The sequence below is a fragment of the Vicia villosa genome, linkage group LG1 (genome assembly GCF_029867415.1).
Source record: "Vicia villosa cultivar HV-30 ecotype Madison, WI linkage group LG1, Vvil1.0, whole genome shotgun sequence".
In the NCBI taxonomy this organism is placed as follows: domain Eukaryota; kingdom Viridiplantae; phylum Streptophyta; class Magnoliopsida; order Fabales; family Fabaceae; genus Vicia; species Vicia villosa.
Window position 1 is genome coordinate 69,213,235 of NC_081180.1, and position 27,851 is coordinate 69,241,085.

General features: G+C 40.7%; 2 protein-coding genes and 1 long non-coding RNA gene across 3 annotated transcripts; all 3 read right to left on the bottom strand.

Annotated features, from left to right (window-relative positions):
- Window positions 1–5,844: 5,844 nt before the first annotated feature.
- On the bottom strand, window positions 5,845–7,978 carry LOC131640900 (uncharacterized). Its single transcript, XR_009295375.1, has 3 exons — window positions 7,642–7,978; window positions 7,295–7,406; window positions 5,845–6,117 (listed from the first exon to the last, which is right to left on the bottom strand). It is a non-coding gene; the product is annotated as an uncharacterized LOC131640900 (long non-coding RNA).
- Window positions 7,979–25,168: 17,190 nt separating this feature from the next.
- LOC131644886 (uncharacterized) lies at window positions 25,169–26,020 on the bottom strand. Its single transcript, XM_058915500.1, has one exon. It carries the CDS (start codon window positions 26,018–26,020, stop codon window positions 25,169–25,171), a length of 852 nt encoding a protein of 283 aa, XP_058771483.1.
- Window positions 26,021–26,091: 71 nt separating this feature from the next.
- On the bottom strand, window positions 26,092–27,839 carry LOC131644893 (uncharacterized). The gene is made up of 2 exons (XM_058915504.1): window positions 27,719–27,839; window positions 26,092–27,365 (listed from the first exon to the last, which is right to left on the bottom strand). Exons 1-2 carry the CDS (start codon window positions 27,837–27,839, stop codon window positions 26,092–26,094), a joined length of 1,395 nt encoding a protein of 464 aa, XP_058771487.1.
- Window positions 27,840–27,851: the final 12 nt, after the last annotated feature.

Genomic DNA, 27,851 nt, shown 5'->3' on the forward strand with positions numbered 1-27,851 from the left:
TGGGAATCTAGTTCTAAGAGGAATCCCATCAATCCATGAATTGTCCCAGAAATATGTATCTTTGTTGTTTCCTGCTTCTTTCCTAAACTTATCTGAGAACCAATTCATCTTGAAGCCCCACATCCCATTTTCAATCGTTTGAATGTCTTTCCACCACACTGAATGAAAACTTCCCTCTCTATTAATTGTATTGTTTGCTTCGCCATATTTAATTGCTAAGACATTGTACCAAAAACTTTTTTTTTCCATTCTTAGCCTCCATTTCTATTTTCCTAATACTGCTAAGTTGAAAGTCTTCAAATTCTTTATCCCTAGCTCTTCCTCCTCAATTTTCTAACAGACCTTCTCCCGTTTCACCCAATATATTTTCCTACTGTCTTCAACTTCCCCCCATAGAAAATTTTAAAACAAGGATTCAAGCTTAGAGATGATACCTGTCAGAGCTTTAAGAAAGAAAGGAAATAGACCAGTAGCGTATACATGACTGATTTCAACAAGACAAATCTTCCTCCAGTAGATAGATGTTTATGGTTCCAACCAAACAATCTACACCTTACAGCTAGGGATGCCAAGCAGACCCAAACCCGCGGGGCTCACCCACACCCGAACTCGAGTCAACGGGTGAAAACCCGAGTTGACTGGGTTTGGGTTCGGGTTAGGGTGTCACCCGTTATTTCGGGTGCGGGTTTGGGTAGTGTGAAACCCTCACCCGACCCGACCCATTGTCATCTCTACTTACAACTTCCAAAATCGGTTTCCACAAACACTCTCTCCTAGGGTCTCCTCCAATTGAAAGACCCAAGTACTTGAAAGGTAATGTTCCGACCTTGCAATGAAGAACTGATGCCGCTTCCTCTAACCAACATTGAGATATGTTAATACCAACGAGCAGACTCTTATGAAAGTGGACCTTCAAACCAGACACCAATTCAAATAAATGAAGAGTTGCTTTAATCGCTCAAATATTCTTCCAACTTTTCTTACCAATTATAATTGTATCATCTGTAACATCCAAAAAATTCTTATTTAATTAATTTAATCAAGATTTAAATTAATTATGGGAAATTAACATTTTTTTGAATTATGTGGAAAAATAATAAAATGTTAAGTTATTGGGCCATGCGGTGGAATTAGTAAAGTGGGGGTGTAATTGTGTAAGAGCCCATTTCTAATTTTATGTTTTTCATAAAATAAAGGAAAACAAGAGGAGAAGGGAAAAATTAGAACGTGAAAACCAGAAGCTGTGAGAAGAGGAAATGAAGAAAGTGAAGGAGAACCAAAGAGGAAGAGGAACCAATTCAAGAATTTGGCTAAGGTAAGGGGGGACTTATCTGATTATCATCTATTATCGGGTTAGGGGTTGATAATACTGAATAGATGTGGAATTCGGGTTGATTGAGTCATATGATAGGTTTAAGGATTGAGTCAATTGTATGATGTTTGATCTCTATGTTTGAATCTATGATGTCTGCGTTGTTATGGTCTCAATTGATGTGTAATTGGTGTATTATGAGATGTATTTTGTGTTGTTTGTGCATTCTATTTCCCTAGGTTCGTACTGGTATGAATTGGGAGAGTTTGGAATGTGTAGAATGCTGTTTTCTGCAGGTTGGGGTTTCTGAAATCGCCGGTTCGCGCTGCGTGCATAGGGTTGGCGCCGCGAACAGGTGGGCAGAATGCCAGGAATTTGTGATACACACAGGTCGCGCCGCGTACCCGTGTTCGCGCTGTAACACCCTTCTAAAACCCCACGGTAAAATAATATAATCAGAGTAATAACACATCAAGGATGTTACAATTATTAAATAAATAAAACATCAAAGTCGATTGTCATGCTTTTATTAAAATTAACCAAACTTCAACATGTGTTCATCACAGCGGAAACTTATTTCAAACAATGTTAGGAGCATATCCAAACAGCTCATCAATACATAATCCATAAACAAAATAACAACATAGTATCTCAAGTAACGCTAAGACTAATCGATCCCAGTGTTACAATCAGAGCATGACTCGACACGAACTACGGGCTAGCTTATAAGCTATCTTCACCCAATCACACGCCGCTACATCCTTAATCTGAAATCATCAAAGTAAGGGTGAGTTTCATTCGAATTAATAACCATTATACAATCATAAGCAATGGAATATCATAGCAATTATCATCCACTCATCATACATAGAATCGGAATTTGTTATAACAACCAAACATCAGTACATAAGCATATTCTATCACTCCACACAATCGTTCAGTCATATCATAATATAATGCAATGAATGAACTGACACTAATGCATGTGGTACCATCCATGGGATAAACCCATCCAACCGATCTTTTTCATCACCAAGATACAGTTTTAACCAGCACAAATTCCACACAATGGGAATTATGCCCACCATTTTGATCCACTTTCATCACCGGGATCCATCACCAAAAATGTATGCCAATGAATGCAACATATAACATGCTTACAACATCACCAATCCGATGTAACACATCGTCTCATTATCATCACCAAATCATCACCAATAAGCATGTATATATATTCTTAGCATTCATACAAACATATCACACGCATACATGAAAGTCATCAACCAAGAAATAATATAATCACAAATAAACAACTTGGACTTCACATCCATACCACCTATTCATCATATAGGCCTTTAATTCAGCTTCACAATGCTCAAAACGGCACATAAATCGGATACTCGGATCAAAAGTTATGAGCTTTCAAAGATAAAACATTTTTAGAAAAATGCTGCAGGAACGGGGTTGTCCCTACGTGGGAACCGGTTCCTGGCAGCTCCAGAATCACGCCTCGGATATTTACTATGGGGAACCGGGTTGTCCCTACATGGGAACCGGTTCCCAGCTACCCAGAACCCATATTTCTCTGTTTTTACAAGGGGGAACCGGTTCGTCCCACATGGGAACCGGTTCCTACGTACCTGCACAGCAAAAATCACCATTTTGACAGCTTTTACCCTAAAGATAATGTCTCCATAATTTCAACACAAACACCACTGCTGCTAACTCTAAGTCATGAGTCGGGTAATTCTTCTCATGCACTTTAAGTTGTCTCGACGCATAAGCGACTACTTGTTGGTTCTGCATTAGCACACCTCCAAGTCCCATCAATGAAGCATCACAATACACAACAAAAGATTCTGCCGGATTCGGCAAAATTAAAATAGGAGCACTAGTCAGCCTCTTCTTTAATTCTTGGAATCCTTCTTCACATTCCGAGTCCCAAACAAATGCTTGACCCTTTCTAGTCAACTTCGTCAACGGTAGAGCTAACTTTGAAAATCCTTCTATAAACTTCCGATAGTAACCTGCAAGACCCAGAAAGCTACGAATTTCAGTCACGGACTTCGGAGCTTCCCACTGAGACACAGCTTCTACCTTTGCTGGATCTACGGCAATACCGCTCTTAGAAATTACATGACCCAGAAAACTCACTTCACTTAACCAGAAATCACATTTCGACAGTTTGGCATAAAGCTTCTTCCCTTTCAACACTCCCAGCACAATTCTGAGATGCTCTGCATGCTCGTCTTCATTTTTGGAATATATCAGAATGTCGTCAATGAACACCACAACGAACTTATCAAGATAAGGGTGAAAAATCCTATTCATGTATTCCATGAAAACACCAGGTGCGTTAGTAACCCCGAACGGCATCACAGTGTACTCATAATGACCATACCTCGTTCTGAACGCAGTCTTCTGAATATCGTCCGCCTTCACACGAATCTGATGATACCCAGACCTCAAATCAATTTTGCTGAATATACTAGCCCCGACTAACTGATCCATCAGATCATCAATCCTCGGCAATGGATACCGATTCTTGATAGTAACTTTATTCAGTTGTCTGTAGTCTACACACAACCTCATAGATCCTTCCTTCTTCTTTACCAATAACACCGGTGCACCCCACGGTGACACACTTGGACGGATGAACTCCTTCTCCAACAATTCTTCTAATTGACTCTTCAACTCGGTCAATTCAGATGCCGACATTCTATAAGGTGCCATCGATATAGGACTGGTTCCAGGAACTAACTCAATAGCAAACTCTACTTCCCTTTCAGGTGGTAGTTCTCTGACATCTTCTGGAAAAACTTCTGGAAATTCTCGGACCACTGGTAATTCCTTACTTGCTACTCTTCCTTTCACTTCCATCGACGCAAAAAGCATAAACACGGCTGCCCCTTCTTGAATTGCTTCACCCACTTGTCTTGCAGTCATTGCCAACTCTTCGATACTCATCTCTTCAGGAAAGATGACCGTCTTCGTAAAACAATTTATATGAACTCGGTTAAATTGCAACCAGTTCATCCCCAGAATAATGTCAAGTTGTTCAAGTGGAAGGCACACTAAGTCCATTCCAAACTTCCTACCAAATATATCAATAGGACAGTTCAAACATGCAGATGAAGTGGTCACTGAACCCGACGCAGGAGTGTCAATAACCATACTTCCATCAATCTTTGATATCTCTAAATTCAGCCTCTTAGCACAATCCAATGAAATAAACGAGTGAGTCGCACCAGTATCAATAATCGCAATTAAAGGTGTGTTATGTATGAAACACGTACCTTTAATCAGTCTATCCTCCGGAGTAGTTTCTGATCCAGACAAAGCAAAGACTTTTCCCCCAGACTGGTTCTTCTTCGGCTTGGTGCACTGTGTACTGATATGGCCTTCTTCTCCACAGTTATAACAAGTCACAGTTCTCATCTTACAGTCAGGAGCAACATGGCCTACTCTGCCACACTTAAAGCACTTCTTCTCTTCTTTCTTGCACTCATTCCTCTTATGTCCTGGTTCACCACAGTTGAAGCACCTAAAGGGAGCACCAGAATCTCCCCCACTAGGCCTTTTCCAATTACCAGCTCTTGGGTTTCCCCTACCATATGGTGTACCTCTGTCCATAGGCTTCTTACCCTTCTTATCAACTAACTCGCGAGAGTGAGATGATCTCAGCTTAAGACTGTCTTCTTCAAATATTCTGCTACAGTCCACCAAATCAGCAAATCGGCGAATCCTTTGATACCTGATGCCCTGTTTGATCTCATCACGAAGACCATTCTCAAACTTGATACACTTAGAGAATTCTCCAGCTGCATCGTTGGTGTAGGGTGTGTAGTGCTTAGCCAATTCCACAAATTTGGAAGCATATTCAGGCACTGTCATACTACCCTGTTTCAGTTCCAAGAACTCAATCTCCTTCTTTCCCCGAACATCTTCAGGATAGTACTTCCTCAGAAATTCTCTCTTGAATATGGCCCAAGTAATCGCAATCCCATCTGAATCCAATTCAGTCTTAGTAGTAACCCACCAGTCATCAGCTTCTTCTGATAGCATGTGAGTACCGTACCTCACCTTCAGATTTTCTGCACAATCGATCACTCGGAAGATCCTCTCGATCTCTTTCAACCATTTCTGGGCACCATCAGGGTCATGAGTGCCTTTGAACAGTGGAGGGTTGTTCCTCTGAAAGCTGTTCAACTGCCTGTCAGCACCAATCGCAGCTCCATTAGCATTCCCTCCCAATACACCAGCAATCATGCCTAGAGCCTCTGCGATAGCATCATCGTTCCTTCCACCTCTTCCAGCCATTGTTCTGCTAAATCACAAAACAATCTCATCAGAATAGAAGTATCGACAGTGTTTACCTTACACTAGTCGCATACAAGGGAACACTGACACTAAGACTCTGACTCTAACGACCGACTATGCTCTGATACCACTATTGTAACACCCTTCTAAAACCCCACGGTAAAATAATATAATCAGAGTAATAACACATCAAGGATGTTACAATTATTAAATAAATAAAACATCAAAGTCGATTGTCATGCTTTTATTAAAATTAACCAAACTTCAACATGTGTTCATCACAGCGGAAACTTATTTCAAACAATGTTAGGAGCATATCCAAACAGCTCATCAATACATAATCCATAAACAAAATAACAACATAGTATCTCAAGTAACGCTAAGACTAATCGATCCCAGTGTTACAATCAGAGCATGACTCGACACGAACTACGGGCTAGCTTATAAGCTATCTTCACCCAATCACACGCCGCTACATCCTTAATCTGAAATCATCAAAGTAAGGGTGAGTTTCATTCGAATTAATAACCATTATACAATCATAAGCAATGGAATATCATAGCAATTATCATCCACTCATCATACATAGAATCGGAATTTGTTATAACAACCAAACATCAGTACATAAGCATATTCTATCACTCCACACAATCGTTCAGTCATATCATAATATAATGCAATGAATGAACTGACACTAATGCATGTGGTACCATCCATGGGATAAACCCATCCAACCGATCTTTTTCATCACCAAGATACAGTTTTAACCAGCACAAATTCCACACAATGGGAATTATGCCCACCATTTTGATCCACTTTCATCACCGGGATCCATCACCAAAAATGTATGCCAATGAATGCAACATATAACATGCTTACAACATCACCAATCCGATGTAACACATCGTCTCATTATCATCACCAAATCATCACCAATAAGCATGTATATATATTCTTAGCATTCATACAAACATATCACACGCATACATGAAAGTCATCAACCAAGAAATAATATAATCACAAATAAACAACTTGGACTTCACATCCATACCACCTATTCATCATATAGGCCTTTAATTCAGCTTCACAATGCTCAAAACGGCACATAAATCGGATACTCGGATCAAAAGTTATGAGCTTTCAAAGATAAAACATTTTTAGAAAAATGCTGCAGGAACGGGGTTGTCCCTACGTGGGAACCGGTTCCTGGCAGCTCCAGAATCACGCCTCGGATATTTACTATGGGGAACCGGGTTGTCCCTACATGGGAACCGGTTCCCAGCTACCCAGAACCCATATTTCTCTGTTTTTACAAGGGGGAACCGGTTCGTCCCACATGGGAACCGGTTCCTACGTACCTGCACAGCAAAAATCACCATTTTGACAGCTTTTACCCTATCCCATAACCCCAATTTCAGGTACATACGAACATAGCACACAATTAACATTGTTTTTCACACAATTACACATTTCAAATAGGTTATTGACATGTATTAACATCATATATCACAAGTATCAACAGGATTATGTCAATTCATACAAGATCATCAAAACCTAACAAATTCCCAACCCGACACGTACGAATGAACTAAACAATAATCCTAATCAATCCTACTACCTATAATCGCATAAGGATTACTAACCCGAAGAATCCCCCCTTACCTTAGAGTCGGATCTTCGAAGTTCTTCTCCCCCTTTGGCTCTTCTCACTTTCACGTGTTCTTCAGTCCCAAAATCTGCTTCTACTGCTTCTGCTTCTCTTTTTCCCAATTTCCTTTATTTTATGAAAAATAAAATAAAACATTCTTAATGGGCTTGCTTAGTTAACACCCCCTTTCTACTAACTATCACACTCAGCCCAACACCATATTTTTATTATTTTCCAAATAATTCCCACAGATTATTAATTCTAATAATTTAATTAATAAAATAATTAAATTAATACACTAGAATTAACGGGGTGTTACAACTCTCCCCCACTAAAAGAGTTTTCGTCCTCGAAAACATACCTCAAACGAAGAGTTCGGGATAAGAGTCTTTCATCTGACTCTCTAGCTCCCACGTAACATTTCCACCTGCAGCTCCTCCCCAAGCTACTCGGACTAAAGCTATTTCTTTACCACGTAGTTGCTTTATCTTCCGATCTTCAATCCTCATAGGCAACGCCTCAACTGTCATATTATCTCTCACTTGCACGTCATCTGCCTGGATTACATGAGACGGATCCGCTATATATTTCCTTAATTGAGATATATGGAATACGTCATGTAGGTTTGCAAGTGTTGTTGGTAAAGCAATACGATAAGCAACCTCTCCTACTCTTTCTGTAATCTGAAACGGACCAATGAAACGTGGCGTCAACTTCCTTGACTTTAGTGCTCGACCAACACCCGTCGTAGGAGTTACTCTCAGAAACACATGATCTCCTTCTTGAAATTCAAGTGTTCTCCGCCTTTTATCATGATAGCTCTTCTGACGACTTTGAGAAGCCTTCATCTTCTCTTGAATCATCTTAATCCTTTCTGTCGTCTCTTGAACAATCTCTGGTCCAATCACTGCACTTTCACCAGATTCATACCAGCACAGTGGTGTCCTACACCTTCTACCATACAAGGCTTCAAATGGAGCCATACCAATACTCGAATGGTAACTGTTGTTGTAAGTGAACTCAATCAACGGCAAATAACTATCCCATGTACCACCTTTTTCCAATACACAAGCACGCAATAGGTCTTCTAATGATTGAATCGTCCTTTCAGTCTGACCATCAGTCTGCGGATGGTAAGCAGAACTTAACCTCAATTTAGTACCCAAGGCCTTCTGTAACCCTTCCCAAAATCTGGATGTAAATCTTGGATCTCTATCTGATACTATGCTCGAAGGAATACCATGCAAACTTACTATTTTCTCAATGTACAACTGTGCCAACCTTTCCATCGAATAATCCATCCTCATCGGTATGAAGTGAGCAGACTTCGTCAGTCTATCCACAATAACCCAAATGGCTTCATAGTTCTTAGCTGTTCTTGGCAATCCAGATACAAAGTCCATGGATATGCTATCCCACTTCCATTCAGGAATAAATAAAGGTTGCATAGTCCCATACGGCTTCTGATGTTCGATCTTTGACTTCTGACAAGTCAAACAAGAATAAACAAATTCAGCTATGTCCTTTTTCATTCCCGGCCACCAGAATAACTTCTTCAAATCATGGTACATCTTAGTAGCACCAGGGTGAATACTCAATCCACTACGATGTCCTTCTTCCAAGATACTCTTCTTCAGTTCAGTAACATCAGGAACACAAACACGGCCGCCAAACCTCATTATGCCATTCTCATCAATTCTGAACTCACCTCCTTTTCCTTGGGTAATTAAGGTCAATCTGTCAACTAGTCCCACATCATCTTTCTGCTTTTCTCTGATCTCATCAAGAAATCCACTTGTCAGCTTTAACATACCTAACTTGATACTATTCGAAGTACCTTCACATACTAAACTTAAATCCCGGAATTGTTCAATCAAATCTAGTTCTCGTACCATCAACATTGACATGTGCAAGGACTTCCTACTCAAAGCATCAGCAACAACATTCGCCTTACCCGGATGGTAATTCAGCTCGAAGTCATAATCTTTAAGGAACTCTAACCACCTCCTCTGTCTCATATTAAGCTCTTTCTGATCAAATAGGTACTTCAGACTCTTATGATCACTAAACACCTCGAACCGTGAACCATAAAGATAATGTCTCCATAATTTCAACACAAACACCACTGCTGCTAACTCTAAGTCATGAGTCGGGTAATTCTTCTCATGCACTTTAAGTTGTCTCGACGCATAAGCGACTACTTGTTGGTTCTGCATTAGCACACCTCCAAGTCCCATCAATGAAGCATCACAATACACAACAAAAGATTCTGCCGGATTCGGCAAAATTAAAATAGGAGCACTAGTCAGCCTCTTCTTTAATTCTTGGAATCCTTCTTCACATTCCGAGTCCCAAACAAATGCTTGACCCTTTCTAGTCAACTTCGTCAACGGTAGAGCTAACTTTGAAAATCCTTCTATAAACTTCCGATAGTAACCTGCAAGACCCAGAAAGCTACGAATTTCAGTCACGGACTTCGGAGCTTCCCACTGAGACACAGCTTCTACCTTTGCTGGATCTACGGCAATACCGCTCTTAGAAATTACATGACCCAGAAAACTCACTTCACTTAACCAGAAATCACATTTCGACAGTTTGGCATAAAGCTTCTTCCCTTTCAACACTCCCAGCACAATTCTGAGATGCTCTGCATGCTCGTCTTCATTTTTGGAATATATCAGAATGTCGTCAATGAACACCACAACGAACTTATCAAGATAAGGGTGAAAAATCCTATTCATGTATTCCATGAAAACACCAGGTGCGTTAGTAACCCCGAACGGCATCACAGTGTACTCATAATGACCATACCTCGTTCTGAACGCAGTCTTCTGAATATCGTCCGCCTTCACACGAATCTGATGATACCCAGACCTCAAATCAATTTTGCTGAATATACTAGCCCCGACTAACTGATCCATCAGATCATCAATCCTCGGCAATGGATACCGATTCTTGATAGTAACTTTATTCAGTTGTCTGTAGTCTACACACAACCTCATAGATCCTTCCTTCTTCTTTACCAATAACACCGGTGCACCCCACGGTGACACACTTGGACGGATGAACTCCTTCTCCAACAATTCTTCTAATTGACTCTTCAACTCGGTCAATTCAGATGCCGACATTCTATAAGGTGCCATCGATATAGGACTGGTTCCAGGAACTAACTCAATAGCAAACTCTACTTCCCTTTCAGGTGGTAGTTCTCTGACATCTTCTGGAAAAACTTCTGGAAATTCTCGGACCACTGGTAATTCCTTACTTGCTACTCTTCCTTTCACTTCCATCGACGCAAAAAGCATAAACACGGCTGCCCCTTCTTGAATTGCTTCACCCACTTGTCTTGCAGTCATTGCCAACTCTTCGATACTCATCTCTTCAGGAAAGATGACCGTCTTCGTAAAACAATTTATATGAACTCGGTTAAATTGTAACCAGTTCATCCCCAGAATAATGTCAAGTTGTTCAAGTGGAAGGCACACTAAGTCCATTCCAAACTTCCTACCAAATATATCAATAGGACAGTTCAAACATGCAGATGAAGTGGTCACTGAACCCGACGCAGGAGTGTCAATAACCATACTTCCATCAATCTTTGATATCTCTAAATTCAGCCTCTTAGCACAATCCAATGAAATAAACGAGTGAGTCGCACCAGTATCAATAATCGCAATTAAAGGTGTGTTATGTATGAAACACGTACCTTTAATCAGTCTATCCTCCGGAGTAGTTTCTGATCCAGACAAAGCAAAGACTTTTCCCCCAGACTGGTTCTTCTTCGGCTTGGTGCACTGTGTACTGATATGGCCTTCTTCTCCACAGTTATAACAAGTCACAGTTCTCATCTTACAGTCAGGAGCAACATGGCCTACTCTGCCACACTTAAAGCACTTCTTCTCTTCTTTCTTGCACTCATTCCTCTTATGTCCTGGTTCACCACAGTTGAAGCACCTAAAGGGAGCACCAGAATCTCCCCCACTAGGCCTTTTCCAATTACCAGCTCTTGGGTTTCCCCTACCATATGGTGTACCTCTGTCCATAGGCTTCTTACCCTTCTTATCAACTAACTCGCGAGAGTGAGATGATCTCAGCTTAAGACTGTCTTCTTCAAATATTCTGCTACAGTCCACCAAATCAGCAAATCGGCGAATCCTTTGATACCTGATGCCCTGTTTGATCTCATCACGAAGACCATTCTCAAACTTGATACACTTAGAGAATTCTCCAGCTGCATCGTTGGTGTAGGGTGTGTAGTGCTTAGCCAATTCCACAAATTTGGAAGCATATTCAGGCACTGTCATACTACCCTGTTTCAGTTCCAAGAACTCAATCTCCTTCTTTCCCCGAACATCTTCAGGATAGTACTTCCTCAGAAATTCTCTCTTGAATATGGCCCAAGTAATCGCAATCCCATCTGAATCCAATTCAGTCTTAGTAGTAACCCACCAGTCATCAGCTTCTTCTGATAGCATGTGAGTACCGTACCTCACCTTCAGATTTTCTGCACAATCGATCACTCGGAAGATCCTCTCGATCTCTTTCAACCATTTCTGGGCACCATCAGGGTCATGAGTGCCTTTGAACAGTGGAGGGTTGTTCCTCTGAAAGCTGTTCAACTGCCTGTCAGCACCAATCGCAGCTCCATTAGCATTCCCTCCCAATACACCAGCAATCATGCCTAGAGCCTCTGCGATAGCATCATCGTTCCTTCCACCTCTTCCAGCCATTGTTCTGCTAAATCACAAAACAATCTCATCAGAATAGAAGTATCGACAGTGTTTACCTTACACTAGTCGCATACAAGGGAACACTGACACTAAGACTCTGACTCTAACGACCGACTATGCTCTGATACCACTATTGTAACACCCTTCTAAAACCCCACGGTAAAATAATATAATCAGAGTAATAACACATCAAGGATGTTACAATTATTAAATAAATAAAACATCAAAGTCGATTGTCATGCTTTTATTAAAATTAACCAAACTTCAACATGTGTTCATCACAGCGGAAACTTATTTCAAACAATGTTAGGAGCATATCCAAACAGCTCATCAATACATAATCCATAAACAAAATAACAACATAGTATCTCAAGTAACGCTAAGACTAATCGATCCCAGTGTTACAATCAGAGCGTGACTCGACACGAACTACGGGCTAGCTTATAAGCTATCTTCACCCAATCACACGCCGCTACATCCTTAATCTGAAATCATCAAAGTAAGGGTGAGTTTCATTCGAATTAATAACCATTATACAATCATAAGCAATGGAATATCATAGCAATTATCATCCACTCATCATACATAGAATCGGAATTTGTTATAACAACCAAACATCAGTACATAAGCATATTCTATCACTCCACACAATCGTTCAGTCATATCATAATATAATGCAATGAATGAACTGACACTAATGCATGTGGTACCATCCATGGGATAAACCCATCCAACCGATCTTTTTCATCACCAAGATACAGTTTTAACCAGCACAAATTCCACACAATGGGAATTATGCCCACCATTTTGATCCACTTTCATCACCGGGATCCATCACCAAAAATGTATGCCAATGAATGCAACATATAACATGCTTACAACATCACCAATCCGATGTAACACATCGTCTCATTATCATCACCAAATCATCACCAATAAGCATGTATATATATTCTTAGCATTCATACAAACATATCACACGCATACATGAAAGTCATCAACCAAGAAATAATATAATCACAAATAAACAACTTGGACTTCACATCCATACCACCTATTCATCATATAGGCCTTTAATTCAGCTTCACAATGCTCAAAACGGCACATAAATCGGATACTCGGATCAAAAGTTATGAGCTTTCAAAGATAAAACATTTTTAGAAAAATGCTGCAGGAACGGGGTTGTCCCTACGTGGGAACCGGTTCCTGGAAGCTCCAGAATCACGCCTCGGATATTTACTATGGGGAACCGGGTTGTCCCTACATGGGAACCGGTTCCCAGCTACCCAGAACCCATATTTCTCTGTTTTTACAAGGGGGAACCGGTTCGTCCCACATGGGAACCGGTTCCTACGTACCTGCACAGCAAAAATCACCATTTTGACAGCTTTTACCCTATCCCATAACCCCAATTTCAGGTACATACGAACATAGCACACAATTAACATTGTTTTTCACACAATTACACATTTCAAATAGGTTATTGACATGTATTAACATCATATATCACAAGTATCAACAGGATTATGTCAATTCATACAAGATCATCAAAACCTAACAAATTCCCAACCCGACACGTACGAATGAACTAAACAATAATCCTAATCAATCCTACTACCTATAATCGCATAAGGATTACTAACCCGAAGAATCCCCCCTTACCTTAGAGTCGGATCTTCGAAGTTCTTCTCCCCCTTTGGCTCTTCTCACTTTCACGTGTTCTTCAGTCCCAAAATCTGCTTCTACTGCTTCTGCTTCTCTTTTTCCCAATTTCCTTTATTTTATGAAAAATAAAATAAAACATTCTTAATGGGCTTGCTTAGTTAACACCCCCTTTCTACTAACTATCACACTCAGCCCAACACCATATTTTTATTATTTTCCAAATAATTCCCACAGATTATTAATTCTAATAATTTAATTAATAAAATAATTAAATTAATACACTAGAATTAACGGGGTGTTACACGCGCCGCGAAGGCGTAACTTTTTCTCGCTTCGCACCGCGTGCAGATGTTTGCGCCGCGAATGGCTTGGCAGAGAGCCAAGGATTCTTGGAAAGCTCAGTTCGCGCCGCGAACTGATGATGGCGCCGCGTGCTGTTGGTGTTTTGAGATATTTTTAAAAGTTCACAGATGCATAACTTTTTAACTGTTGGTCCGTTTGATGCGCCGTTTTGAGCTAAACGAACCTTATAGAATAATCTATGTGATGATGATTGATTGGTTTTTGGAATGATGAAAATACATGTATGCTATCCTTATTGAGTATGATGATTGATGCAAATACGTGTATGTTTTGTATATGATGATGATGGAATTGTGATTGAATGATGTTAATATATATGAACATACTTGAATGATGATGATGATATTGATGATGATGATGATGATGGTATAAGTATGTTGTATATGTTACATTCATTCATGTTCATTGATGATACTGTATCCATAAGGGTGTGTTGGATCAGTGAAGGGCATGATTCCCATTGTGTGGAATTTGTGCTGGCAGGGCCGTATCTTGGATGATGTTGGATCGGTCATGGGTTATTCCCATTTGATGATGTTGGTACCACATGCATAGTGTCAGTTCATACATATGCATAATTTATAACATGATTGGATGTATTCCAGTGTTGTAATTGTTGATGATGTGTTGATTGTGGTTTGACTTGTTGTGAATGTCTGTTTATGAAACAATTGGGTGAATGAATCAACTGTGATGTGTTATTGCTTATAACCTTATAACATTTGTTAATTATGATGAGACTCACCCTTACATGTTGTCATTTTCAGATTGAGGATAGCGGTTGTTCGACTCGGTGAGGAATAGCTCATGAGTCAGTGTTTTAGTAGCGTCAGGTGTCATGCTCTGATAGTTGTAACACTGGGGACGCGATTGTTTAGAATTTATGATTATGACTCTAGTTATGTTTTTATGTTTTGAAGGATAATTTTTAAAGATGTTAAACTTAGTCCGTTTTGATAAATTTCCGCTGTGTTAACATGAAACGTTTTAATTTATGATGATTACCTCAGTGAATGCATGACATGACTGAATGATGTTTATTTATTGTGAATTGTGGCACCCTTATTTCATGTACTCTGAATAATTGATTTAAATTGCCGCGGGGTTAGTAAGGGGTGTTACAATAGTGGTATCAGAGCATAGTCGGTCGTTATGACCAGAGTCTTAGTGTCAGTTTTGTTTCTTGTGTATGCGACTAGTAAGAGTTAACTGTCGATACTTCTGTTCTGATTAAATTGGTTGTGATTTAAGCAGAACAATGGCTGGAAGAGGAGGAAGAAACGACGATGCTATCGTTGAGGCTCTGGGCATGATTGCTGGTGTGCTGAGAGGAAATGCCAATGGAGCTGCGATTGGTGCTGACAGGCAGCTGAACAGTTTTCAGAGGAACAATCCTCCATTGTTCAAGGGCACGCATGATCCTGAAGGTGCTCAGAAGTGGCTTAAGGAGATCGAGAGAATCTTCAGAGTCATCGATTGTGCTGAGGATCTGAAGGTGAGGTATGGTACTCACATGTTGTCTGAAGAAGCTGACGACTGGTGGATGACTACCAGGACTGAACTGGAAGCTGATGGTGTGGCTATTTCTTGGGCTGTGTTCAAGAGAGAATTTTTGAGAAGGTACTTTCCTGAAGACGTAAGAGGTCGAAAGGAAATTGAATTTCTGGAACTAGTTCAAGGTAGCATGACAGTACCAGAGTATACTTCGAAGTTCGTTGAGTTGGCGAAGTACTACGTTCACTACAACAACGATGAAGCTAGTGAATTCTCAAAATGCATCAAGTTCGAGAACGGTCTCCGTGATGAGATTAAGCAGGGTATCAGATATCAGAGAATCCGGAGATTTGTAGACTTGGTGGACTGTAGTAGGATCTTCGAGGAAGATAATCTCAAGCTGAAGTCATCTCACTCTCGCGAGTTAGTTGATAGAAAAGGGAAGAAGCCTATGGATAAGGGTAAGCCATATGGTAGAGGTAATCCAAAGACTGGTGGTTGGAAGAAGCCTAGTGGGGGAGACTCCAGTGCTTTTGTCAGGTGCTATAACTGTGGTGAGGTCGGGCACCGTAGGAATGAGTGCAAGTTGAATCAGAAGAAGTGCTTCAAGTGTGAAGAAGTGGGTCATGTTGCCGCTGATTGTAAGAAGAAGATTGTGACTTGTTACAATTGTGGTGAAGAGGGTCACATTAGCCCACAGTGTCCTAAACCGAAGAAGAACCAAGCTGGAGGAAAGGTCTTTGCTTTGTCTGGATCGGAAACTACTCCGGAGGATAGATTAATTAAAGGTACGTGTTTTATTCATGGCACACCTTTAGTTGTGATTATTGATACTGGAGCAACTCATTCTTTTATTTCTTTGGATTGTGCTAAGAGGTTGAATTTGGAAATATCTGAAATAAATGGAAGTATGGTTATTGATACTCCGGCGTCGGGTTCAGTAACTACTTCGTCTGCATGCCTGAATTGTCCGGTTGATATTCTTGGTAGAGAATTCGGGATGGACTTAGTGTGCCTTCCGTTGAAACAACTCGATGTGATCCTGGGGATGAACTGGTTAGAATTTAACCGTGTTCACATCAACTGTTTTTCGAAGACAGTAATCTTTCCTGAAGAAGTTCATTCTAATGATCTGGAGATGACGGCTAGACAAGTGGATGAAGCTATCAAGGATGGTGCAATAGTGTTTATGTTATTTGCATTGACAAATTCGAAGGAAAGAGTAGTAAGTAGCGAACTACCAGTGGTATGTGAGTTTCCAGAAGTTTTTCCGGAAGAAGTGAATGAATTACCACCAGAGAGAGAAGTAGAGTTTTCTATTGATTTAATTCCGGGAACTAGCCCAGTGTCGATGGCACCGTATCGTATGTCACCGTCTGAGTTAACTGAACTGAAGAAGCAGTTGGAAGAATTACTTGAGAAGAAGTTCATTCGTCCTAGTGTTTCTCCGTGGGGTGCACCTGTGTTGCTAGTGAAGAAGAAAGAGGGTTCAATGAGGTTGTGTGTGGATTACAGACAACTGAACAAGGTTATTTCTAAGAATGGTATTACGGTCGATCCTACTAAGATAGAGGCTGTATCTCAGTGGGAAGCGCCGAAGTCAGTGTCAGAGATTCGTAGTTTTCTTGGTCTTGCAGGTTATTACAGGAAGTTCATTGAAGGATTTTCAAAGTTAGCATTGCCGTTAACTAAACTAACCAGGAAGGGACAAGCTTTTATTTGGGATGCAAAGTGTGAAGAAGGATTCCAAGAGCTGAAGAAGAGGTTGACTAGTGCTCCTATTTTGATTTTGCCGAATCCGACAGAATCATTTGTGGTTTATTGTGATGCTTCGTTGATGGGTTTAGGTGGTGTACTGATGCAGAACCAACAAGTGGTCGCGTACGCGTCGAGACAACTCAAAGTGCATGAAAGGAATTATCCGACTCATGACTTGGAGTTGGCAACGGTGGTTTTTGTCTTGAAGTTGTGGCGACATTATCTGTATGGTTCGAGATTTGAAGTGTTCAGTGATCATAAGAGTCTGAAATACCTCTTTGACCAGAAGGAACTGAATATGAGGCAGAGAAGGTGGTTAGAATTCCTTAAAGACTATGATTTTAGTTTGAATTACCATCCGGGTAAGGCAAACGTAGTTGCTGATGCTTTAAGTAGGAAGACTTTGCATATGTCTATGCTAATGGTGAAGGAATTGGATTTGATTGAACAATTCAGAGACTTGAGTTTGGTATGTGAAAGTACTCCTACTAGTGTTAAGTTGGGAATGCTGAAGCTGACCAGTGGTATTCTTGAAGAGATCAGAGAGGGCCAGAAGGTTGATGTCGACTTAGTCGACAAGTTGACTTTGATTAACCAAGGCAAGAGCGATGAATTCAGAGTTGACGAGAATGGTATACTGAGGTTTGGAGATAGAGTTTGTGTTCCTGATGTTGCTGAACTCCAAAGAAATATTTTAGAAGAAGGACACCGTAGTGGATTAAGTATTCATCCTGGTGCTACCAAGATGTATCATGATTTGAGAAAGCTATTTTGGTGGCCTGGAATGAAGAAAGAGATTGCTGAGTTTGTGTATTCTTGTTTGACTTGTCAGAAGTCAAAGGTTGAACATCAGAAGCCATCTGGATTTATGCAACCGATGTTTATTCCTGAGTGGAAATGGGATAGCATATCGATGGATTTTGTTTCGGGTTTGCCGAGAACGGTTAAGAATTGTGAAGCTATCTGGGTTGTTGTGGACAGATTGACGAAGTCTGCACATTTCATACCGGTAAGGATGGATTATCCGATGGAAAAGCTGGCTCAATTATATATTGAGAAGATAGTCAGTCTACATGGTATTCCTTCGAGTATCATGTCAGACAGAGATCCGAGATTTACGTCTAAGTTCTGGGAAGGTTTGCAGAAGGCTTTGGGTACTAAGCTGAGACTGAGTTCTGCTTATCATCCGCAGACGGATGGAGAGACTGAGAGGACAATTCAGTCATTAGAGGATTTGTTACGTGCTTGTGTGTTAGAAAAAGGAGGTGCTTGGGATAGTTATCTACCTTTGATTGAATTTACCTACAACAACAGTTTTCATTCGAGTATAGGTATGGCTCCGTTTGAGGCATTGTATGGTAGGAGATGTAGAACTCCATTGTGTTGGTACGAAGCTGGTGAGAGTGCTGTGATTGGACCAGAAATTGTACAACAAACTACGGAGAAGATTAAGATGATTCAAGAGAAGATGAAAGCTTCTCAGAGTCGTCAAAAGAGTTATTATGATAAAAGGAGGAAGACACTTGAGTTTCAAGAGGGAGATCATGTGTTTATGAAGGTTACTCCTATGACGGGTATTGGTCGAGCTTTGAAGTCAAAGAAGTTGACTCCGCGTTTTATTGGACCATTCCAAATTTCAGAAAGAGTGGGAGAAGCGGCATATCGTATTGCGTTACCGCCAATGCTTGCCAACTTGCATGATGTATTTCATGTGTCTCAATTGAGGAAATACATTTTGGATCCGTCCCACGTGATCCAAGTGGATGATGTGCAGGTTAAAGACAACTTAACGGTTAAAACGTTACCTGTGAGGATTGAAGATAGAAGACTGAAGCAATTGCGGGGCAAGGAAATAGCTTTAGTCAGAGTAGCTTGGGGAGGACCAGCTGATGGAAACGTCACCTGGGAGTTAGAAAGCCAGATGAAAGATTCCTATCCGGAACTATTTGCTTGAGGTATGTTTTCGAGGACGAAAACTCTTTAGTGGGGGAGAGTTGTAACATCCCGAAAATTCTTATTTAATTAATTTAATCAAGCTTTAAATTAATTATGGGAAATTAACATTTTGTTGAATTATGTGGAAAAATAATAAAATGTTAAGTTATTGGGCCATGCGGTGGAATTAGTAAAGTGGGGGTGTAATTGTGTAAGAGCCCATTTCTAATTTTATGTTTTTCATAAAATAAAGGAAAACAAGAGGAGAAGGGAAAAATTAGAACGTGAAAACCAGAAGCTGTGAGAAGAGGAACTGAAGAACGTGAAGGAGAACCAAAGAGGAAGAGGAACCAATTCAAGAATTTGGCTAAGATAAGGGGGGACTAATCTGATTATCATCTATTATCGGGTTAGGGGTTGATAATACTGAATAGATGTGGAATTCGGGTCGATTGAGTCATATGATAGGTTTAGGGATTGAGTCAATTGTATGATGTTTGATCTCTATGTTTGAATCTATGATGTCTGCGTTGTTATGGTCTCAATTGATGTGTAATTGGTGTATTATGAGATGTATTTTGTGTTGTTTGTGCATTCTATTTCCCTAGGTTCGTACTGGTATGAATTGGGAGAGTTTGGAATGTGTAGAATGCTGTTTTCTGCAGGTTGGGGTTTCTGAAATCGCCGGTTCGCGCCGCGTGCATAGGGTTGGCGCCGCGAACAGGTGGGCAGAATGCCAGGAATTTGTGATACGCACAGGTCGCGCCGCGAAGGCGTAACTTTTTCTCGCTTCGCGCCGCGTGCAAATGTTTGCGCCGCGAATGGCTTGGCAGAGAGCCAAGGATTCTTGGAAAGCTCAGTTCGCGCCGCGAACTGATGATGGCGCCGCGTGCTGTTGGTGTTTTGAGATATTTTTAAAAGTTCACAGATGCATAACTTTTTAACTGTTGGTCCGTTTGATGCGCCGTTTCGAGCTAAACGAACCTTATAGAATAATCTATGTGATGATGATTGATTGGTTTTTGGAATGATGAAAATACATGTATGCTATCCTTATTGAGTATGATGATTGATGCAAATACGTGTATGTTTTGTATATGATGATGATGGAATTGTGATTGAATGATGTTAATATATATGAACATACTTGAATGATGATGATGATGATATTGATGATGATGATGATGATGGTATAAGTATGTTGTATATGTTGCATTCATTCATGTTCATTGATGATACTGTATCCATAAGGGTGTGTTGGATCAGTGAAGGGCATGATTCCCATTGTGTGGAATCTGTGCTGGCAGGGCTGTATCTTGGATGATGTTGGATCGGTCATGGGTTATTCCCATTTGATGATGTTGGTACCACATGCATAGTGTCAGTTCATACATATGCATAATTTATAACATGACTGGATGTATTCCAGTGTTGTAATTGTTGATGATGTGTTGATTGTGGTTTGACTTGTTGTGAATGTCTGTTTATGAAATAATTGGGTGAATGATGCAACTGTGATGTGTTATTGCTTATAACCTTATAAAATTTGTTAATTATGATGAGACTCACCCTTACATGTTGTCATTTTCAGATTGAGGATAGCGGCTGTTCGAATCGGTGAGGAATAGCTCATGAGTCAGTGTTTTAGTAGCGTCAGGTGTCATGCTCTGATAGTTGTAACACTGGGGACGCGATTGTTTAGAATTTATGATTATGACTCTAGTTATGTTTTGATGTTTTGAAGGATAAGTTTTAAAGATGTTAAACTTAGTCCGTTTTGATAAATTTCCGCTGTGTTAACATGAAACGTTTTAATTTATGATGATTACCTCAGTGAATGTATGACATGACTGAATGATGTTTATTTATTGTGAATTGTGGCACCCTTATTTCATGTACTCTGAATAATTGATTTAAATTGCTGCGGGGTTAGTAAGGGGTGTTACATCATCTGCTTATTATAGGTGTGAAAGTTGTACTCTAGCAGAGCCAATTTGATAATCGTCAAAACGGTTTTGCTGAACCACTTTTGACGTCACTAGGTGGAGTGGAGCCCCTCTGCTACTACCAAAAAGAGAAAAGGTGATAGAGGGTCTCCTTGTTTTAGACCCCTTCTCATGTTAAACTCTTTTGTTGGGTTGCCGTTGACCAAAATGAAAATAAAGAAACTAGATAGACATACTGAAATCCAATATCTCCATTTCTGATGAAAATCCATCTTCTCCAAAACGTGATCTAGATAAGACCAATCCACCGAGTCAAGCGCTTTTTCAAAATCGACCTTGAATAGTAGAGTTTTTTTCTTTCTTTTCGCTTCGTCTGCCAATTCAATTGTAGTAATGTTTCCTACAAACATTATTTCTCAAACATTTGATTAGTGATTAAATAATCCAAATGAACCAGACAATTAAATAAGCACTTGTTACAAAAATAATTTGAATTTTACCTTAAAACCTCATAAACCTTTCAGGAGAGGTTTCTCCCCCTTTTTGACAGATAAAGAGTCAAGCATTAAATAATTTCTTTGTGTATTTGTCTGACTCACTTAATATAAGAGTTGATCTTGAAGAAACATAATCTCCATAGTCTTTTCGATGAACTTATTCTAAAGAATTCCTCAAACACATTTTTGGAGATTGATAATATAGGCAACAACATGGTTGTTCTTTTTCTTTTATCAGCGTTCTCTTTTTTTTTATGGTAAGACATAATTCATTAAGAAACAGAACCAGAGGAAATACAAACAGGGTTACCAATACTTGGTATATGCCCAGACCAAGTCCTAGACCCCATAATCTTGCCAACACCAACCATTCTATGGGCATCAACATTAAGAGACCTACTAATAAACATGATTGAAGCATTACAGAAATTAGATATTAAGATTCTACAGTCATTTGCAATAGGTTCCAAAGCAGAATTGGTTGTCACTCCATTGATGCAATCAACCACTGCAAGCGGGTCGGACTGAACGACAAAATCTTGAAGGCCCAAATCTTTTGCGAGTTGAAGACACCAACAGATAGCCATGATCTCAGCCTCGAATAGGGAAGTCACGCTCTCAATTCTCTTGGTGGCTGCTAAGAAGATGCTAGCAGTTGGATCCTTAAAAATGCAACCAAATGCAATCGTTCCTTCATCATAACAACCTGCATCAGTTTGGATCAGCCACCCCGCCTGTTTTTGCAAACCAGTTGCAGCTCCAATTTCATCTGTATCCGCATAGAGGTGGCCTGCATTCTCTTCATCAATTGCTCTCCGTAATTCAACAGCCACAGCCTCTGGTATAGGCTTGATTCCTTTAAAAACCATGCAATTTCGTAACTGCCAGATTTTCCACCAACATATTGCAAAAGTTTGACCAAGCAACATGTCCTTTCGGGAGAAGATGTCGCTCAAAAGATCCTCGACACCACCAGAGAAAGGGATACGAATTCCCAAGGGACAAGAGAACAAAGTTCTTCTAACAAATTCACAGCGGAGAAATAAGTGGGAAGAATTTTCCAGCTCCTGTTGGCACAGAAGACAGAGGCCATCGCTAGGCAAGCCTTTTTTCAACAGATTGCTTTTTGTGGGCAGGATATCTCTAAGAACTTGCAAGAGAAAATTCTTGATCCTAGGATTCACCTGTAACTTCCATACCTGTTTCCAGATACGCGGTTTCTCATTGGTCGAGGGTCCTGGATTGAACTTGCGACGTTGTTCCCCTAACCAGTGGTATGCAGTTTTAACCGAATATAAGCCATCAGTTTCGTAGTGCCAAACCAATTTGTCTTCAGGAGGGTTATGAGAAAGAGGGATGCTACTGATATGGAGAACTTCGACAGGGCTGAAATTTTCTCGCAGTACGTTCATATTCCAACATGCCAAATCAGCATTGATTAGGGCATTAACTTTGGTAGCAGGATCAAGAGTTCGCGGTGTAGCTTCAATTTGAAAACCCGGCAAGGTTGGTATCCAACGATCGTTCCCAATGCTGGCCTTGTAACCGTTTCCTATCCTCCATCTAGAGCCCTTCAACACCACCTCTTTAGAACTCAGGATGCTACGCCAAGCATAGCTGGGATTATAGCCTCTCTGCGCCTCCGCAATGGAGCAACATGGATAATAGCGTCCTTTAAAGAACCGCTCCATTAGAGAGCCATCAGCTTGAAGCAGACGCCAGAATTGCTTACCAAGAAGGCTCGAGTTAAAGTCGTGAATTCCCCTAAATCCAATACCACCGTCGCCTTTGGTTTGGGCTAGTTTTTCCCACTTTAACCAATGAATCTTTCACTCACCATCTTTTGATCCCCACCAAAACTTCGCTAACATCGATTCAATTTCTTCACAGCAACTTTCTGGTATACGATAGCAACTTATGATGTATGTTGGAATTGCCTGAGCCACCGCCTTAATCAAAACTTCCTTCCCTGACCTGGAGATGAATTTCTCCTTCCACCCCTTCACTTTTTTCCAAACCCTGTCAACCACAAGCCTGAAAACCTCCTTTTTTGATCTACCAAAAACAACAGGAAGTCCCAAATATCGCGCATGATGACTCACACCACGGAAACCTAAGATAGAGTAGATTCTTTCTTTCATCGCTTCTCCCACATTGCCACTGAAAGAGACCTCCGATTTATCCACATTAACCATCTGTCCAGAGGCAGCTTGATACGCACTAAGGATTTGAAGAATACGTCCAGCTTCCATCTCACTGGCCCTTACGAAGAGTAGATTGTCGTCAGCAAAGAAGAGGTGTGAAATTGTTGGAGATTTGCGCGCCACTTTGATGCCATGGATCTTCTTTTTGTTCACCGTCTTCTGCAACATACTGGATAACACATCTGCACAAAGAACAAACAAATAGGGTGAGAGTGGGTCTTCTTGACGGAGGCCCCTTTCCGGAGAGAATTTTCTACTCGGTTGTCCGTTAATGAGCAGTTGGTACGATACTGTAGAAATGCATTTATGAATCAAGGATATCATTGAGGGTGGAAATTCCATTTTTTGGAGAACTCCAATCACAAAACTCCACTCCAATCTGTCATATGCCTTAGACATATCTAACTTCAGCGCCATATATCCCTTCCTCCCTTTCTTCTTATGTTTCATCCAATGAAAGCATTCCATTGCGATCAGCGCGTTGTCCGTGATGAGTCTTCCCCGGATGAAAGCGCTTTGTTCTTCACTAATGATCTCCGGTAGAATGGTTTTAAGTCTGTTAGCTATGGACTTGGTGACGACCTTCATGACTACATTGCAAAGGCTGATGGGTCTGTAATCCATAGGTGTAGCTGGGTTCTTCCTCTTCGGAATAAGGACTATGAAGGTATCATTAATGGCAGCAGGGTCACCATTATTGTTTAGAATCTCCAGAACGCATCGGATCACATCATTGCCTACCGTAGGCCAATACTTTTGAAAGAATAAGGCTGGAAGACCATCTGGACCCGGGGATTTTGTTGGGTGCATCTGGAAAATTGCCTCATGAACTTCGGCTGGAGAGAAAAGGTTGGCACAATAGGTTTTATGACTTGCCGATAATCTCCCTTGGGCAAAACTACAAGCGTCGGAGATGTTAGAAGGCCTGGCCGAAGTGAAGATTTCAGAGAAGTAATTAATCAAGATCCTTTCACAATTAACACGACCTCTCTTCCAGTTCCTGAACTCGTCTTTCAACCTTTTAATTGAGTTGTTTCTTCGCCTTCGATCAGCTTTAAAGTGGAAAAATTTTGTGTTTCTGTCTCCATCCTGTAGCCAAACCTCTCTGCTTCTTTGTCTCCATAACGTCTCCTCCGTCCTCAGTAATTTATCCCTCTGCCTCTCTAAAGCTCTGTAACAACTTATCTCTTCTTCATCTCCAGACCATCTTCGATCCTCTTTAATTAGATTATCCAAACGCATAACTTCTTTCTTAATACTGCTAGTGCGCATATCCTTGAAGCAAAACTGCAACTCCTACATAGCCCTCACTTGCTGTTGAAAATTACCAGGATCCCTCTTCCATAATTGATTCACGAGCTCACTGCAAGAGCTTTCCTTGGACCATGCCTCCTCAAATCTAAACAGATAACTCCTTCTTTCATTATCCGGCTCCTTTTGGATCAGAATACGCAGCGCAGCGTGATCGGATCCGAACCTCTCCAATTGATGCACCTTAGTGAGGGGAAAGTTGTGCAAAAAACTCGTCGAACACAGACTTCTATCCAGCCTACACTGGATATTCTGATTGCCAGCTCTTCCATTAGTCCAGGTGAAGGGATACCCTTCAAACCTAACTTCCTGCAACTCACAAATATCCATTATGCTCCTACCCCAATTCATTTGAGAATCCGATCGCATATTGCCCCCCCTTTTGTCAGAGTCACACAATATGTCGTTGATATCTCCAAACAAAATCATATTGTTGCCACTTTCAGTAGTTATCGCCTGTATCAGATTCCAGGTGTCCTTCTTCCTCGCCTCTTCCGGATAACCATACACACCCGCAAAAAACCATGGCTCATCATCATCTTCCTGTTGACAGATTCCGGCTATGTGATTTGGAGAGGAGGACTGAATAGAAATATCAGTACCCTCATTCCACCATAGACAAAGTCCCTCGGCTCTATCACGGCCAGATCCTCGACATTCCACTACTAAATCAAAAGCAAAGTTAAACTTCAATTTTAGTTTCAACATCTCATCTTTCTTTAGCCTAGTCTCCATCAGAAAGACAAGTTGAGGATTCTCAGTTTTTAGAAGCCTCGCAAGGCCTCGAACTACACGAGGGCTCCCGAGACCCCTGCAGTTCCAGCTGACAGCTTTCATTGGGGAAGGCGGTGTTGGTCATCCAACACCACCTCTAGTCCTTTGTTAAGAGAGTGCTCAGTTTCTACCATTTATTTCCTTTTCTTATCTCCCTCACCAACATCTTCAAGAGAGCCTTCTACCACCATGAAATCCACAAGTTGTCGTTTGGATAATTTTGGCTTGGCCGCCGGGCCTGCAGCCGCTTTGGTATTTTTTATGGTCTTTCTTCTTACCCACTTTCTCTTTTGAGTTCCCACCTCCTTGGACACAGCTAGTTTCTCTGTTGATAAAGCAACCGCTCCGAGGGATTCTGCCACCGTCTCCACATCTACCAGACTATCATTAATCTCCTCTCTACTCTTACCACTATCTTTTTGCTGGTTTAAAGTCTGATTATCTTGTTGTACTTCGAGATCCTCACTATCACCTTTCCCTTTATGTTCACAACGACTTTGACTAGAAGAGACATTGAAAAGTTCTCTGCTGCAAAGACTGGAGCTTGAATCCTTTCTCTTAAACTCTTCATTCTGTTTAGGGAGAGGGGAAGCACGTAGCCATTGCCCAAAAGCTAAATCTTGCTCCTCTAATTCCTCGTATCCTTCCTTATTCAGATCCTCAACCGCTTCACAATCTTTAATTTGATGACCCATACGCCCACAGACAAAGCAGAAGGTTGGCAATCTCTTGTATTTAAAATGGACCCTTATTTTCTTTTCCTTAAAAGAGACCACCGTTCCACGCTTCAAGGGTTCTTTCAGGTTCAGAGTAACCTTAATCCGCAGAAACCTTCCATTTCGGTGCGCCTCCTTGACATCCATTTCCTCATACGTTCCAATAATGTTTCCAAGTTTCTTTGCCATCGTTTCAGATCTGAGCATGAGTGGCAAGTCGTAAACCCGGATCCAGAAGGAACTGAAATGCATGTTCAGATCTGAAGGTTGTTCCTCTCCTGATATTCGTCTCAGAACCAGCAAGGCTCTGTCGAAGCTCCAAGGTCCAGATTTGATAACGTATTCCATATCTTTCTTTGAGCCAAACTTGAAGAGAAAAAGATTTTTACTAAGATCCTGAACTTCCACTGCGTGTTTCAGCTTCCAAGCATTGAGCATCGTTGTTTTGAATGCTCGCATGTTGAAGTTACTCTCGGTCCATAGCTTCCCTGCGAGTGTACGCTGAATGGATTCGTCTTCGATGATCTCCTCTTCGTCCGCGACTACACCTTCCTCCTCCTCTTTCGAAAGAGCAAATACCTTCCATTTCTCCATGCTCAAGGCCACAGTATACAGGATATGAGCAGCGAGACAGCTCACTAGAGCAAAAAGACCCAAAACAAAGGATGGGAGAAAGCCAGAAGAAACTGGATCTGAAAAGCCACTACAGCCAAGAGCAGAGGGCGACAAAACACGATAAGGCTTCCTAGAGAGAGAGGTTTAACCTTCTCTCTACAAAGTCACGTGAACATTCCTCTTTTATCAGCGTTCTCAATCCCACAGACCTTCACAATATAATTTTGAGTTGATATTAAATTTGTACCACGCTTTATAGGAGGAATACACTTGTTAATTTTATGATTTTGTTGGGTTTATCTCTTGATTGTTTGATTTTTATCCTTCTTATTTTGTTTGTTGTTCAACTTACTATGATTGTTTAAGTTGATGATAATGTAAGTAGTGTTCAACTCAAGAACCTGGTGACCTTTCTGGAATTGTTACAAACCTTGCATGGCTTTATCCATAATCTCCATGTCATTGTCAAGTACACCTTTATCTTTAAAAAGAATTTGACCTATAAGATTAGTGATAATTTCTAGAGTATTCTCATCATCTTCAATGATCATTTTGGTTAAAAA

Coding starts and splice junctions, on each gene's coding strand:
- LOC131644893 (XM_058915504.1), bottom strand. CDS start 27,839: ATGATCATTGAAGATGATGAGAATACTCTAGAAATTATCACTAATCTT. Junction 27,366..27,718: donor TATGGATAAAGCCATGCAAG/GTTTGTAACAAT, acceptor GTGGCTTTTCAG/ATCCAGTTTCTTCTGGCTTT.
- LOC131644886 (XM_058915500.1), bottom strand. CDS start 26,020: ATGAAAGCTGTCAGCTGGAACTGCAGGGGTCTCGGGAGCCCTCGTGTA.